This window comes from Ovis canadensis, chromosome 26 (assembly GCF_042477335.2).
Source record: "Ovis canadensis isolate MfBH-ARS-UI-01 breed Bighorn chromosome 26, ARS-UI_OviCan_v2, whole genome shotgun sequence".
NCBI lineage: Eukaryota > Metazoa > Chordata > Mammalia > Artiodactyla > Bovidae > Ovis > Ovis canadensis.
This window is the reverse complement of record NC_091270.1, coordinates 50,457,637-50,472,567: the sequence shown is the minus strand read 5'-3', so window position 1 is coordinate 50,472,567 and position 14,931 is coordinate 50,457,637. Positions and strand designations below refer to the sequence as shown.

General features: G+C 38.2%; 1 protein-coding gene across 1 annotated transcript in view; it reads right to left on the bottom strand.

Annotated features, from left to right (window-relative positions):
- Positions 1 to 5,294, bottom strand: part of ADAM18 (ADAM metallopeptidase domain 18) — a 120,221-nt gene extending 114,927 nt beyond the window's left edge. The window contains exons 1-2 of the mRNA XM_069572949.1: positions 5,274 to 5,294; positions 4,369 to 4,689 (exon numbers count right to left, since the gene is read on the bottom strand). Of these exons, the coding sequence (XP_069429050.1) occupies positions 4,369 to 4,689; positions 5,274 to 5,294 (342 nt within the window). The remainder of the gene's footprint in view (positions 1 to 4,368; positions 4,690 to 5,273) is intronic.
- Between the last annotated feature and the right edge of the window lie 9,637 nt (positions 5,295 to 14,931).

Below are 14,931 nucleotides of genomic sequence, written 5' to 3'. Positions count from 1 at the left end.
ACAACAGACTGGTTCCAAAAATGAAAAGGAGTACATCAAGGCTGTATATTGTCACCCTGCTTATTTAACTTATATGCAGAGTACATCATGAGAAACACTGGGCTGAAGGAAGCACTAGCTGGAATCAAGATTGCCGGGAGAAATATCAATAACCTCAGATATTCAGATGACACCACCCTTAGGGCAGAAAGTGAAAAGGAACTAAAAAGCCTCTTGATGAAAGTGAAAGTGGAGAGTGAAAGAGTTGGCTTAAAGCTCAATGTCCCAAAAACTAAGATCATGGCATCTGGTCCCATCACTTCATGGGAAATAGATGGGAAAACAGTGGAAATAGTGTCAGACTTAATTTTAGGGGGCTCCAAAATCACTGCAGATGGTGCTTGTAGCCATGAAATTAAAAGATGCTTACTCCTTGGAAAGAAAGATGCTTTCCTTGGAAGAAAAGTTATGACCAACCTAGATAGCATCTTAAAAAACAGAGACATTACTTTACCAACAAAGGTCTGTCTAGTTAAGGCTATGGTTTTTCCAGTAGTCATGTATGGATGTGACAGTTGGACTGTGAAGAAGGCTGAGCACCGAAGAATTGATGCTTTTGAACTGTGGTGTTGGAGAAGACTCTTGAGAGTCCCTTGGACTGCAAGGAGATCCAACCAGTCCATCCTAAAGGAGATCAGTCCTGGGTGTTCTTTGGAAGGAATGATGCTAAAGCTGAAACTCCAGTACTTTGGCCACCTCATGCAAAGAGTTGACTCATTGGAAAAGACCCTGATGCTGGGAGGGATTTAGGGGCAGGAGGAGAAGGAGACGACAGAGGATGAGATGGCTGGATGGCATCACCGACTCAATGGACATGAGTTTGAGTGAACTCTGGGAGTCGGTGATGGACAGGGAAGCCTAGCATGCTGTGATCCATGCGGTCGCAGAGAGTTGAACATGACTGAGTGACTGAACTGAACTGAACTGAAGAGACTACTGTTGTTGCTTAGTTGCTAAGTCATGTCAATCTCCTTTGCTCCTCAATCCATGGGATTCCCCAGGCGAGAATACTGGAATGTGTTGTTATCTCCTTCTCCAGAGGATCTTCCTGACCCAGGGATTGAATTGGCAGGAGGGTTCTTTACCACTGAGCCACCAGGGAAGACCATAAAAGACTGTTAACAGCTATAAGTTAAGAAAATGGACAACCTAGATGAAATGGATTAATTCTTCAGTTCAGTTCAGTTCAGTCCCTCAGTCGTGTCCGACTCTTTGCGACCCCATGAATCACAGCACGCCAGGATTCCATCACCAACTCCCGGAGTTCACTCAGACTCACGTCCATCGAGTCAGTGATGCCATCCAGCCATCTCATCCTCGGTTGTCCCTTTCTTCTCCTGCCCCCAATCCCTCCCAGCATCAGAGTCTTTTCCAATGAGTCAACTCTTTGCATGAGGTGGCCAGAGTACTGGAGTTTCAGCTTTAGCATCATTCCTTCCAAAGAAATCCCAAGGCTGGTCTCCTTCAGAATGGACTGGTTGGATCTCCTTGCAGTCCAAGAGACTCTCAAGAGTCTTCTCCAACACCACAGTTCAAAAGCATCAATTCTTCAGTGCTCAGCCTTCTTCACAGTCCAACTCTCACATCCATACATGACTACTGGAAAACCCATAGCCTTGACTAGATGGACCTTAGTCGGCAAAGTAATGTCTCTGCTTTTGAATATGCTATCTAGGTTGGTCATAACTTTTCTTCCAAGGAGTAAGCATCTTTTAATTTCATGGCTGCAGTCACCATCTGCAGTGATTTTGGAGCCCCCCAAAATAAAGTCCGACACTATTTCCACTGTTTCCCCATCATTTCCCATGAAGTGATAGGACCAGATGCCATGATCTTCGTTTTCTGAATGTTGAGCTTTAAGCCAACTTTTTCACTCTCCTCTTTCACTTTCATCAAGAGGCTTTTTAGTTCCTCTTCACTTTCTGCCTTAAGGGTGGTGTCATCTGCATATCTGAAGTTATTGAGATTTCTCCCTGCAATCTTGACTCCAGCTTGTGTTTCTTCCAGTTTAGCGTTTCTCATGATATACTTTGCATATAAATTCTTAGAAAGGTACAAATCCCAAGGCTGAACCAGGAAAAAATAGAAAATGCGAACAGACCAATTACCAGTAATGAAACATAGATAGATTTAAAAACATGTAGACAGACACTGCACATTTCACATCCTGAATCGTCGCTATATACTTTGACATAACTGTGGAACAAGTGAACAACTTGAAGTTTAAAGTGATCATGCAATGACAATATACATACAAATGGAAGCAAATCAGAAAAAAAAAGCTTAAATCCAAATATTTTCTCAACAGTATGTAGTTTACTCTTAATGGGAAAATATTCATAAATTAAAGTCATAACTCCATGTCCTAAAACTGATAACTCTGACTACTTTAACATCTGTAATCCTTTCTCACATATATGAAAATATATATAAAATATTTCAAAAGGTTAATGTGAGAGTTAAATGAGAGTAGTATTAAAAAATTACTTATCTAAAGGAAATTTTATTATGATTTTCAAGTACAATTTTATACATTTAGTTTTTATTATAATTTTTCAGTAGTAGAACATAATCATAATATATTCTAATACTGTATGTCAAAATAGAGTTATTGGAGTCTTAATTTTTTTACTTAACTCATTTCAAAAATTGTTCCTTTGAACTGAAAGCATTTTCTCAGGGTTTCTATATATTGACCCCATTTCTTAACCATATGGAAATCTAAACCCCTGTATTATGACTTCTAGTTTCTGGTCTGCAATCTAAAACAGCATAATTATGCCAATTTAAAATATTTTAATCAGGAAAATATTCAAGATGGAATGTCTTCAATTTAATCAGTTTTTAGTAGTAGTGCACATTTTTCAAATTCTTTTTCCAATTAATATTTACTGACATGCTTTCATCATCAATAAATATAATATCTATCACTTTAAACTTCAAGTTGTTTACTTTAGTTATTTAAATAATATCACATTTCAGGCAAATGTGATATTTTTAATTTTCTTTTTCTTTGGCCATTATTTCTAATAAGTCTGATGCTTCTGGGTCAAATTTGCAGGTCTAAATTTTGCTCAAAACCATTTGTTCTATCACTTTAACTGTGGCCATTAATAATGTTTTTTTTCCATACATTGCAGTCTGAACCATTGTCACACTTAATTAATGTTGTTTATTTCTACCAGTATGATTCATCAATAGTATTTAATATTTCTTGAAAATTGTGAACAAGTGCTTCAGAAGAGCCTGAGAGATGAAGGGAAGGGCCTAGGAATTAGCAATAAAAATATGTGGTTTTCCAAGCAAATACAAATCAGTATGATCTGATTCAATGCAAAGGTAAATAAAAAGAGTCTTAAACTTTTAAATTATAAAACTGATACTCATTAACTTTTTATTTTATATTGAAGCATAGCCAATTAACAATGTTGTGAGAGTTTCATGATGGACAGCAAAGGGATTCAGTCATACATATATATATATATATATATATATATATATATATATATACCTGTATCCATTCTCCCCCAAACTCCCCTCCCATCCAGGCTGCCACAAAATATTGAGCAGAGTTTCCTGTGCCATACATACCATAGGTCCTTGTTGCTTATCCATTTTAAATAGAGCAGTGTGTACATGTCCATCCCACACTCCTAAATTATTCCTTCACTCAATCTTTAAAAGTAATATTCTTGATCATTTACCTGCTTCTCCCAATCTTCACTCTCATTTGACCTTATCTTCTGTGGAACTGTGACATATAGGAACATTCCCTCAGAATCTGCAGTAAGAAAACGGGATTATTTTTTTGCAACAGTCCTCTAAGACAAGCATGGATTCTTAAGCTTTGAGTCCATGGTGGGGGTCTACCATTGTAAATCTATCTACGTGTGTCCACCCTCCTTCTTGGTCCACAGATTTCAACAGATTTTCAATGGCCCACTGAAAATGGCTAGGAAACAAACAAATGAACAGAGAACAGATATAATGCTGCAGGACCATCCTGTTGGTTTCCAGAACCACGCTGAAGCCTTTCCCTGGGGTCTCTGAGGAATAAAGACAGGGCAGTACCGAACCTAGCTAAGTCCTCTGGCTACAGAGTGGGTGACCCAGAAAGACCTTCAGCGGCTGAGACATTGCATCCTTGGCTAACATCTTCCATCCCCTATCCTGGTCCGGGGGTGGCTGAGGGTGGAAGGAAGGCACCATCAGAGAATCCCAGGAAGGGGCGGCAGGTATCCTATAGCTACAGAAATTGCTCCCCAGGAAGATCCCAGCTCTGTTCAGTACCCAGAGAGGGAGAAGGAAGTTGAGGCTCCGAAGTCTTACCCTGGCTGGCGAGCAGCCCTCCAAGCGCAGCAAGCCCTGCGAGGAGTAGGAACATGGCTGGGCCGGGGCGCAGGAAGCAGAGCCAGGTGAGAGACCGTTGGGTATCCCTGAGGCTCGCGGGCAGAAGCCCTTCGGAGTACAGCATTCTGCCCCGAGCCCTGGGGGTGATGACCAGGGCCTCGAATTAGCTTTCAGCTGCACTGGCTCATCCTTAGGCATCCTGAGTGGTTGGCCGCTCAGGGCCGAAAGAAGGAACCGCAGACAAATGCTTGCGCCTGCATACAGCGGGTCTGTGATGACAACGTGGACATCCTTCAAACCCTTCAGTAGGGATAAAGGGACAAATACGCATACTGTCCATGAGGTCTTAGAGTCAGACACAACTGAAGCAAATTAGCAGGCACGCTCTTCTGGGGGAAGTTCCTGGTAATTTCCATTCTCCATGTGATGGTTTTCTAACAACTTTTATTTGCTATGGTGGCAGAGAAAGAGAAAACTAGCAATATTAACTATATTTTTTACAAGAAATTTTCTTCTTAAATTGTGCTACTGCCAACTTCATAATCTTTTTAAAAAAGTCTTTTCAAACAAGGAAAAAATCAAGAATATGGAACTTCATCTTGGATACGACAATAGAAAGCACTTTTTTCAACTGTGTCCCATTCTTAAATACAGTGTTACGTTATAATCTGCTGAGGAAAGGGAAAGGAAACTTTGAAATGGAATCTAAGTGTGGTTTGTTAAAATTCCTTTTAGAACCGTACAAAGGAAGCTGTAGAAATGAGACAGTCAGCAAGACAAACTAAGAGAAGAAAAGGGGCACCAGGGCAGAAGACAGTACACACAATTGTCTTTGAATCTTCTGACAAATATCTTAATCTGCTTGGGCTCAAAAGCTTACTCACCTGCCCGCCACTCATCCTCATCTTCCTTTATCCCAGGACACTCCACAGCAAGGATGTATTGTACCAAAATTACAAAAATAAACTCTGATCAGGTCCAAAACTTGGACCTAGGAGGCAATAGTACTCCTGGGAAACTGATCCTGAGAAATTAGTTTTAAATAAGGCAGGACATGAATCATAATGGGTCAAAATAAGGTAGTGGCAAAGGGGGTGAGGGAAAGGTCCAATAGAATCATCCTGATGTGTATGATTTTTACCACAGAGTTCACCCACTGAAAGCACATAGGTGAATGACTGTAGGATTTTCAATATATTCACAGATATATGCAACCGTTACCACAGTAAAAGTTTCCGTTCTCTCATCTCAAAAGCAAGTCCTCTACCCTTCAACTGTTATCATCTCCTACCCATTTTTTATTCCCCTCTCTCCCACACCCCCCACCCCACAAGCAGTTAATAATCACTATTCTTGGTCTCTCTAGATGTTCCTGTTCTGTATGTTCCATACAAATGCATAATATATGGTTTCTGTGACTGGCTTTATTCACAGAGACCATGAATAGCATAATGGTTTCAAGATTCATCCGCTTGTCACATATCAGTGCTTCCTTCCTTGTGGCTGAATACTATCCCATTGTATGGGTGGACTACCTCTTGTGTAACCATCATCAGCTAGCTGCTCATTTGGAAAAGGAAACTCTTGGCCTTTGTGATTAGCTCCTCCCACAGCCCAGGATCACTTTCACTTATATTGATGGAAACTCTGCAGGTCCTAGTTAGATTCCAGGTAAGACGATGGATCCCTAAACCACAAACAACACTTTGAAATGTGCAGAAGCACATCTGTCAAGAGAGACAGTAAGTCTGGGTCCTTCAAGAGAAAGATATATTCTAGAACTCAATTTTCCATGAGGCCAGGGAAGTATCACCTGGAGATAGAATAGCTACCTATGACCAGGAACTCAGTTTAATTCCTTGAAGGTAAAATGGAGGCCAGGGTTTCTCTGAGGGCACTGAGGCTGTCCTGACCTACAACACTCAATGTCCTCTTAATCTCCCAAAGCTTGGAATGGGTAGCGCATGAGAATCACAAGCTACTGGAGACAGTGGACCCAGATGTCCTTTCTTGAGATGGGAGTGATTAGCAGGGCTGTGGGCATCTGAGCTCAGGCAGTCAGTAGCAGAATGCATGATGGAATGTGTCTTTGGGACGGAACAACCTCCCAGGACCAACTAGACTGAAGCTGAGCAGGACTCTGTGGGGCCCTCCTGGACACCAGAGTCTTTCCATGTGTCCCATTTCTTATTTGAAGGAAAAAGGCTTTCAGCTTCCTTGACCTTCCACGAGTTCCAAAGGGCATATTTAAACATCTGCTAACCGGGGAAGGAAGGGGAGGCAGGAAGAAACATTGCTGCAGCAAGGGGCCTGGTGCTGGTCCCTCCTTGGGTGATGGGCTAGCTGTCTGTGCATGCCTTGGAGTTCTTCAGCAGGAACTAGGGCCCCCTCAACCCAGACAGAGGAGGTCACTGCAGGCTGAACACAAGCAAGTAGACCTACACTGATTGGGAAGGCTGATGACTGAGATGGCTGGAACACGGCCCTGTTATCTCACCACCAACCAGTCAGAGGGAAGTTCCACACGCTGCAGCTCTTGCCCCAAATTTTACCTATAACTCTTCCGCAAAACCCATTAGGGAGTTTGGGTTCTTTGAATATTAGCCTCCTGTTCTCCTTGGTTGGTCCCTACAATAAAACTTTCTCTGCTCCAAATACTGTGATTTCCATTTGTTGGCCTCAGTGTGCATCAGGCACATGAACTTGGGTTTGAGAACAGAATCAAATGAGACGATCCTACATGGTTTCACTCACAGCATTTATTTTGGCTTGTGAAATTGAAAACTTTAAGCCATCACAAAAGGAGAGAAAAGCAGATTTTTTTTTTTCATTCTTGAATCAGGCCAGATAATGTTTTGTTTCTTGATAATATCTTTTCTCCAAGCTGTGTTTTTTTGAAATATTGTTTAGCAACTGTTGTAAAAGAAATATAGAAAAATAAAAATGTTACATTTTATAAACTAACATAAGCTAATTTTACTACAAAGTTATATCATTTAATTAGTATAAGAAAATTTACACTGTCACAATCTATGCCTGTGCCCCACAGATTATGTAAACCCAGGTTTTTTTGTTTGTTTTGTTTAATCTTTTTTTTCCAGAAATGTCTGTGATAGTCACTCAGGATTGGGAACTCATGTACACCTGTGGCAGATTCATATCAATGTATGGCAAAACCAATACAGTATTGTAAAGTAAAATAATAAATAAATAAATAAATAATAAAATTTTAAATAATAATAATAAAAAAATTTAAAAAATAAAATAAAAGGAAATGCTATAAACTGTATTTATGTATGTCTCTATAACATGAGTCAAAGAAAATCATGAACAAGGAAACAGAGAGGCAAAGAGCAATAAGTATGTGAAGAAGGAAATAATGACTATTTTCTCTATTTTTATCTATAGAGGAAGAGAACTTCTAGTCTTCTGTGCATTTCTGACAGGTGTCCCACATACACGTGTTCAAAACAAACTCCTTTTTCACTCCCCTCTGCTTCATCACTCCAACACCAAATGGGTTTTCACCAACTGTACAGTATATCAATAGTAAAAGGTATCATTATCCATTGAGTCAGAATATTTAAGTCTTCATAGTCCTCTTTTATTCTAACCCAAATACATCCACTCCATCACCACTTCAACCAAGTCTACCCCTTAGGTCTCAAAACTTGCTATCCTTTCCATATCATCCAATCCTACCTTCATAACACTTTTACTGTGCATTCCATTTTACTTGTCTCCAGTTCTGCCTGAATCTGACCACATTTTCTGCTAATATATCCCTACGAAATCTTTTAAAGGTGGACATTATCATGCTAAATCCCTCTCTTTACCACTTCAAAATTAGTTAATACTTCAACTGCATTCCTATTTGGGTTTCCCCAGTGGCTCAGCAGGTAAAGAATCTGCCTGCAATACAGGAGACACGGGAGATGTGGGTTCAATCCCTGGGTCAGGAAAAATCCCCTAGAGGAGGAAATGGCAACCCACTCCAGTATTCTTGCTTGGAGAATCCCATGGAATAGAGGAGCTTGGCAAGCTACAGTCCAAACAGTTGCAAACTGAGCAAGCATGTTCCTACTCATAAATGAGAAACTTTAACCTTTATATCATGGCATGTCAGATATCTGTCTTGGTTCATGATTACCTATGCAGATTCTCCTTTTTCATTATCCATAAATTTTCAAATAAAAATTTAAATATATTAAGAGCACACATTTAGGAACAGAGAGCTCTGGGTTAACTTTGTAGCCTCACTGTCTCTCTGCTCTATTAGAAATGAACATCACTTAAGCACTGTTTCTTATACTCTACAGCCAAACTCTTAACTCACTCTGTTGGTTCACATTCAAAATGTATTCCTAAGACCATCTTTACTACCCCTGGTATGAGGTAACATCCTTTCTCTCCTGGATCAGACCTGAGGTTTTTTTCATTGGATCTTTTATGTGCTTGAAAAGCTCCTGCCCAGATGCAAATAGGGATAGCTCTGCCAGCTTGATGCCTGTGCGATAGGAGTGGTTTACAGCTGCAGTGGAGCTGTGAGTCTTAACCTGTGGGAAAGCCTGAATATCTGGCTTCTATTTTGGTGAGATAAGGGCAGTGGGATTAATGATGGGATGGGCTATTTAAAATTTAAAATAGGAAACCTCTGACCTTGTGCCGGAGGTGTCTCTCTGGCCCCCAGTGTATGCCTGTATTCCTCTCTTACTGCCCTGCAACCTTTGCATTTAAATACAAGCCTTCTGTGAGTTGGCTCTGTGATGCCAGGTGACTCCTTTCAAATATCTAAACTGCATAATTATTTGTACCTCCTCCAAGTCTTGGCTAACACATCACTTGCTCAACAGGGCCTACTTAGTCGGCCATATTTAAAATTGCTCCTCAGTCCCTCCTTCTCTCATCTTTTCCATATAATGAGTTACCTTTCAGCACACTTTACAATCAACTTATAAAATATGTTTATGAATGAATGTGTCAAATTCTGGAGGCAAGTTCTTAATATAACCCTAAAGTAATGCTGGTGGGAAATGACTGTGAAAAATGAAAAAAAAATGTAAATGAAAGCATGATATTGAAGTTATGACTTAGAGCTGGGAAAAAAAAAAACACAACAAAACAGGGAGATGGAAAGCTCAGTGTATCACTCTAGGAGAAAATGACTGAAGTTGTGTGGAGGTGAGGAGTGCAGGTGAAGGCACCCAGCATGATGACAAAACTATGATTGCAGGACATGAGAAAAAGCCAAGGGCCAAAATCTTCACCTAAGATGTGGGCTTTTAATAACATGATCCGAGAAGAGGTGGAGATTGCTCTAGGCATAAATAAGACTACTTTACATTGAGGAAGCGAGTTATAAACGTGTTCTTCACTGGAGAAAAGGAAATAGACATCCATTGATTTCACTCTCCATCACAGTTATATATGGCAGATAAGTAGAGAGATGAACTCACAATCTCATTCTTAGATGAGTTTCTCATTTTTTTTCCCTATACTCCCAGTGATAAGTCTAATATGTGAAATATCATGATTTCTTTACACATTTGAGTTAGAAATTTGAACAACATATACAGAAGCCTTTGGTATCCCATCTTATAATAAAGAATGTTTTTTCTGCCCTACAGGGTGAGTGCACTTGACATTTGCCTGGCATCTACTAGATCCTCAATAAATGTAAATTCCATTCCCCAGTCTTATATCAGAAAATATGTGGGAAAATTGTGGAATTTTTAAAGGTTTCAACCCTGGAGTCCGATTATCTTCAACTTGAACTCAAAAACTCCTTAACATTCTATACATGTGGGGAATAATTTACTCTCTTTGTCTAGTTTCCTACTATCTAAAATAAGGAGAACTATTAGGTCTCCTAACTCTCCAGGGAGTTAGTGAGTAATAATACAAGTGTTGGGAGAAAATTTGCATAAACCTCTCAGTTAGAATCTTAAATCTACTGATCAAATGCATGATTGCTCATAAATATTTTAAGAACACATTTAAAATCTCTTTAAAGTCATTTCTTTTTACAAAAATGTTTGTTAATAAAACTGTGGCTAATGAGAGTAACATTAAATCTTTCCAGATAAATATAAAATAAAATTAAATCAAATACTTTGTTTTGATTTCTGACTTAGTATGTGAGAGTAACAAATAAAAATCAAAATGATGAAATCTGGAAATAATTAACTGAGGTAATGTTAAAAGTATTTTTTAAGTATTTAATGAATTATATCATATTGTCAATAACCTGATTCTTTTACTTTACCTTTAACTTGACTGGGTGCTGTTACTACTGCTGACTTCTGATAAAGAACTATATGAAAGAAACAGAATTATTTCTAAGATTAGGAAATACTGTAATCTTAAAGTTACAAAACCCCAAAAAGCTAGATTTGTACTGATTATTCAATTAATAGGTAACAATATCCACTTTGCTTCCTATATTCCATTCAGGGATCACGTATTCTACTGTTTGGCTTTTTCCTAATGTTAGCCTAACTTTTACATATGTTAAGTATTTTTCAAATTTCAAACTTAAAATCTATCTATTACTTTTCTATATTTTGTCTGTTTGGAAAATAGGGTAAAAATCTATGATGATGATATCTTTTTCATTTATCTATATTAAATGATAGATTTATCTGTGATTTAAATGATAAATCATATCATATCATTTATCTATGATAAATCATGATATTTTTATCATTTATCTGTCACTTATCATTTATCTATCATTTATTATTTATCTATCTATATTTTTATCATTTATCAATTATCTACGATAATGCTTCTCCAAAGTTAAGCAGATAATTTACATGTGAATTCTTAAGTTATCATAGCTTCAATTATATTACTTCTATAAAATAAATATGTAAATAGTTATTAGTTCAATTCTGTTAATGAGGTCTTTAATGAGGCCTCTCTTTCATTTATGCTTAATTACAAATTTTGATATTTACACAATCTCCATTTTTTCCTTTGACTCCAATACGCACTCAGTTCCTGTTGAAAGGGAATGTCATGGTATAAAAGTTTCTCCTAAATTCTTTGGCTACATGATTAAATCAGGCTTGAACACCTAGCTTGTGATTATAAATCCTGAGAGAACACTGGCTGAAACTAGAGACACTAGCACAGCTATTTACTTCTGTCTCTTGATAAAATGGGAGCTCTTTAATGGTTCAGCAGGTAAAGAATTGGCCTGCAATGCAGGAGACTCAGATGCCATCTCTGGGTCAGAAGATCCCCTGGAGGAGGAAATGGAAACCTACTCCAGTATTCTTGCCTGGGAAATCCCATGGACAGAGGAGCCTGGTGGGCTACAGTCCAAACAGCCACAAAGATTTAGATGCAACTGAGCATGCATGCACTTGATAAAATGAATTAATAGGCGCTGGTTTTGAGAAATGGAGGTTTTTATTTGAAAATGAAACTAGGAAGGGTTGAGAGAGGTACTCTGGGCATGTGTAACCCAATTAGTTATTTTGGAGAGGGTAGTCATAGAGAAGAAGTATAAAAGTGTATATAAAGTGTATTAGTAGCGTAGTCGTGTCCAACTCTTTGTGAACCCATGGACTATAGCCCATAAGGCTCTTCTATCCATGGCGTTCTCCAGGTAAGAATACTGGTGTAGGTCTCCATTCCCTTCTCCAGGGGATCTTCCTGATCCAAGGATTGAACCTGGGTCTCCTGCATCACAGGTAGGCTCTCTACCATCTGAACCACTATAGAAAAGAAGAGATGATATCAATCATAAAGCCTTTGGATGATAGAGAGAATGACTGAGTTCATAACTATAGAGTTCCTTACTGCCATTTTGGTTTCAGCTCTACATCATTTCTTGCCCTTGAAGAACTGAAACCACTCACTGATGCTCTAAAATTTAGGCTGTTGTGAGCACTATTCAGATTTTTCTAAGGTGTCTTAAGTAAGAGCCCAGGAAGACTTATGTTAAATATAATTCAATTAAGTCAGCTTGTAACAATTGAATGATTATGTAAATGTCCATATGAATCATGCAGAATACTACCCTGAATTTACTGGTTGCTGCTAACCTGTTCATAAAACTAAGTTGAAATGTAATGTTGATAGAAATTGTATATTATTATCTCTGATAAACAAATGAGGAATAGAAATTATTTCCTTTACAATGAAGAAATGAGACCCACTTCTTTACCCTTAACACTGCATTCTCAACTTGTTAATATTCACTGAGCAAATTGTGCCTTTTATTGGTATTACAGTGAAGAAAAAAGCATATGACAGTGAAATAAATCAGACAGACAGAAGTATGATACACCTATATGTGGAATGTAAAGATAAAAAGTAAAACACAACCCTCATGGATACAGAGATGAGATTGGTGGTTGCCAGGCTAATAGGTAGGGGGCTGGTGAGCAAAATAGGTAAAGAGGGCCAAAAGGCACACATTTCCAGTAAAAAAAAAAATTATGTCATGGGGATGTAATGTACACCTGTTGACTTCAGTCAATAATAACAAATTGCATATTTGAATCTTGCTGAAATAGATCTTAAAAGTCCTCATCAGAAGAAAATCAAATCTCTTAACTATGTAACAAAGTTTAACTAGACTTACTGTGGTGATCATTTCACAATATATACAAATATCAAAGCATTATGTTGTACACAAGAAACTAATATAATGTCTTATGTAAATTATACCTCATTTAAAAATTTAAAAAAAGACCTAAATAGGCTCTTATCTACACACACAAAAAAGAAGGAAAAGCTGAATAAGTGCCTTAATTCTAATTTTAGAGACACATGAGCAATATTAATTTTGTGTAACATACACTTGTGTGCTCTCCCTCATTGTAACCATCTTATATTTTCTCATCTGTCCTATATTCTATGCTGCCTTGTCTCTAGTCATCTTCACTGGCTCCATATTCTATGTTTGCGTTCTTGCTTAGTCGTTCAGTCAAGTTCAACTCTCTGTGACCTTTTGGACAGGCTCCTCTGCCCATGGAACTCTCCAGATAAGAATACTGGAGTGGGTTGCTGTTTCCTCTCCTGGGAATCTTCCCAACCCAGGGATTGAACCAGCGTTTCCTGTGCCTCCTCTATTGCAGGTGGAGTCCTTATCTGCTGAGCCATGGAGAAGCTGCCCTATATCTATTCATCATCACTAGCCCCATATTCTGTGCGTCCTGGTCTCTGTTAATCTTGTCAAAACTGAATGTCAACACAAGATAATAGCGTTGCTTAGGAAGTAGACAGAACTTTCTAGAGTAATTACAGCCAACTTGACTTTCTTTTTTTTTTTTAATTTATTTTTTTTTTCCATTTTTTATTTTTATTTTTATTTTATTTTTTTTAAATTTTAAAATCTTTAATTCTTACATGCATTCCCAAACATGAACCCCCCTCCCACCTCCCTCCCCAGAACATCTTTCTGGGTCATCCCCATGCACCAGCCCCAAGCATGCTGCATCCTGCGTCAGACATAGACTGGCGATTCAATTCACATGATAGTATACATGTTAGAATGTCATTCTCCCAAATCATCCCACCCTCTCCCTCTCCCTCTGAGTCCAAAAGTCCGTTATACACATCTGTGTCTCTTTCCCTGTCTTGCCACAGGGTCGTCATTGCCATCTTCCTAAATTCCATATATATGTGTTAGTATACTGTATTGGTGTTTTTCTTTCTGGCTTACTTCACTCTGTATAATCGGCTCCAGTTTGAAAGGTACTGAGGGTTTACTGTGTAACTTCCGTTGCTCTTAGATCTATATAGACATGAAGGATACCTATTTGCCTGAAATCTGAAAAAAATCTGGTACATTTCTAAACATTTGGTAGATATCTAAAGGTTAACTCAATCCATCTAAGAGTCCCCAATCATAATATTCTGAATAATATTTTAATTTTTCCATAGAGCACCTTCATTATTAAATATAAAAATATTGAGTTTACTTACTGTATCCTCTCTGTTCAGAAATATCTTTGATTTATTCCTCTTAAAAGCAATAATGGCACCAATAATGAGGAAAGGTAGGAAGACATAGAAACTGATCACAAGACCATTATTTCAAGAAGTATCATGTTGTTTTATCAAGAAGTCTGTACTTTTAACTAAAACATAACAGTACATTTTAACTCTTTCAACTATGATATTCAAAGCATTTTTGTAATTCAAATAGTAAAAATTTGGGATTCAAATAATATAATCATAGAATGAATAAATTTAAATTTATTCAAAAATTTCCCAAAATTCTGTGACTATGCCCCAAAGTGCGTTATGTATTTCTGTCAAATACATATATAAATATGTATGTATAGTGAAGTCACTCAGCCATGTCTGACTCTTTGTGACCCCACAGACTGTAGCCTACCAGGCTCCTCTGTCCATGGGATTTTCCAGGCAATAGTCCTGGAGTGGATTGCCATTTCCTTCTCCAGGGGATCTTCCTAACGTAGGGATCGAACCTGGGTCTCCTGCATTGTAGACAGACGCTTTACCGTCTGAGCCAACAGGGAAGTCTATGTATGTATATGTATATATATATATATATATATA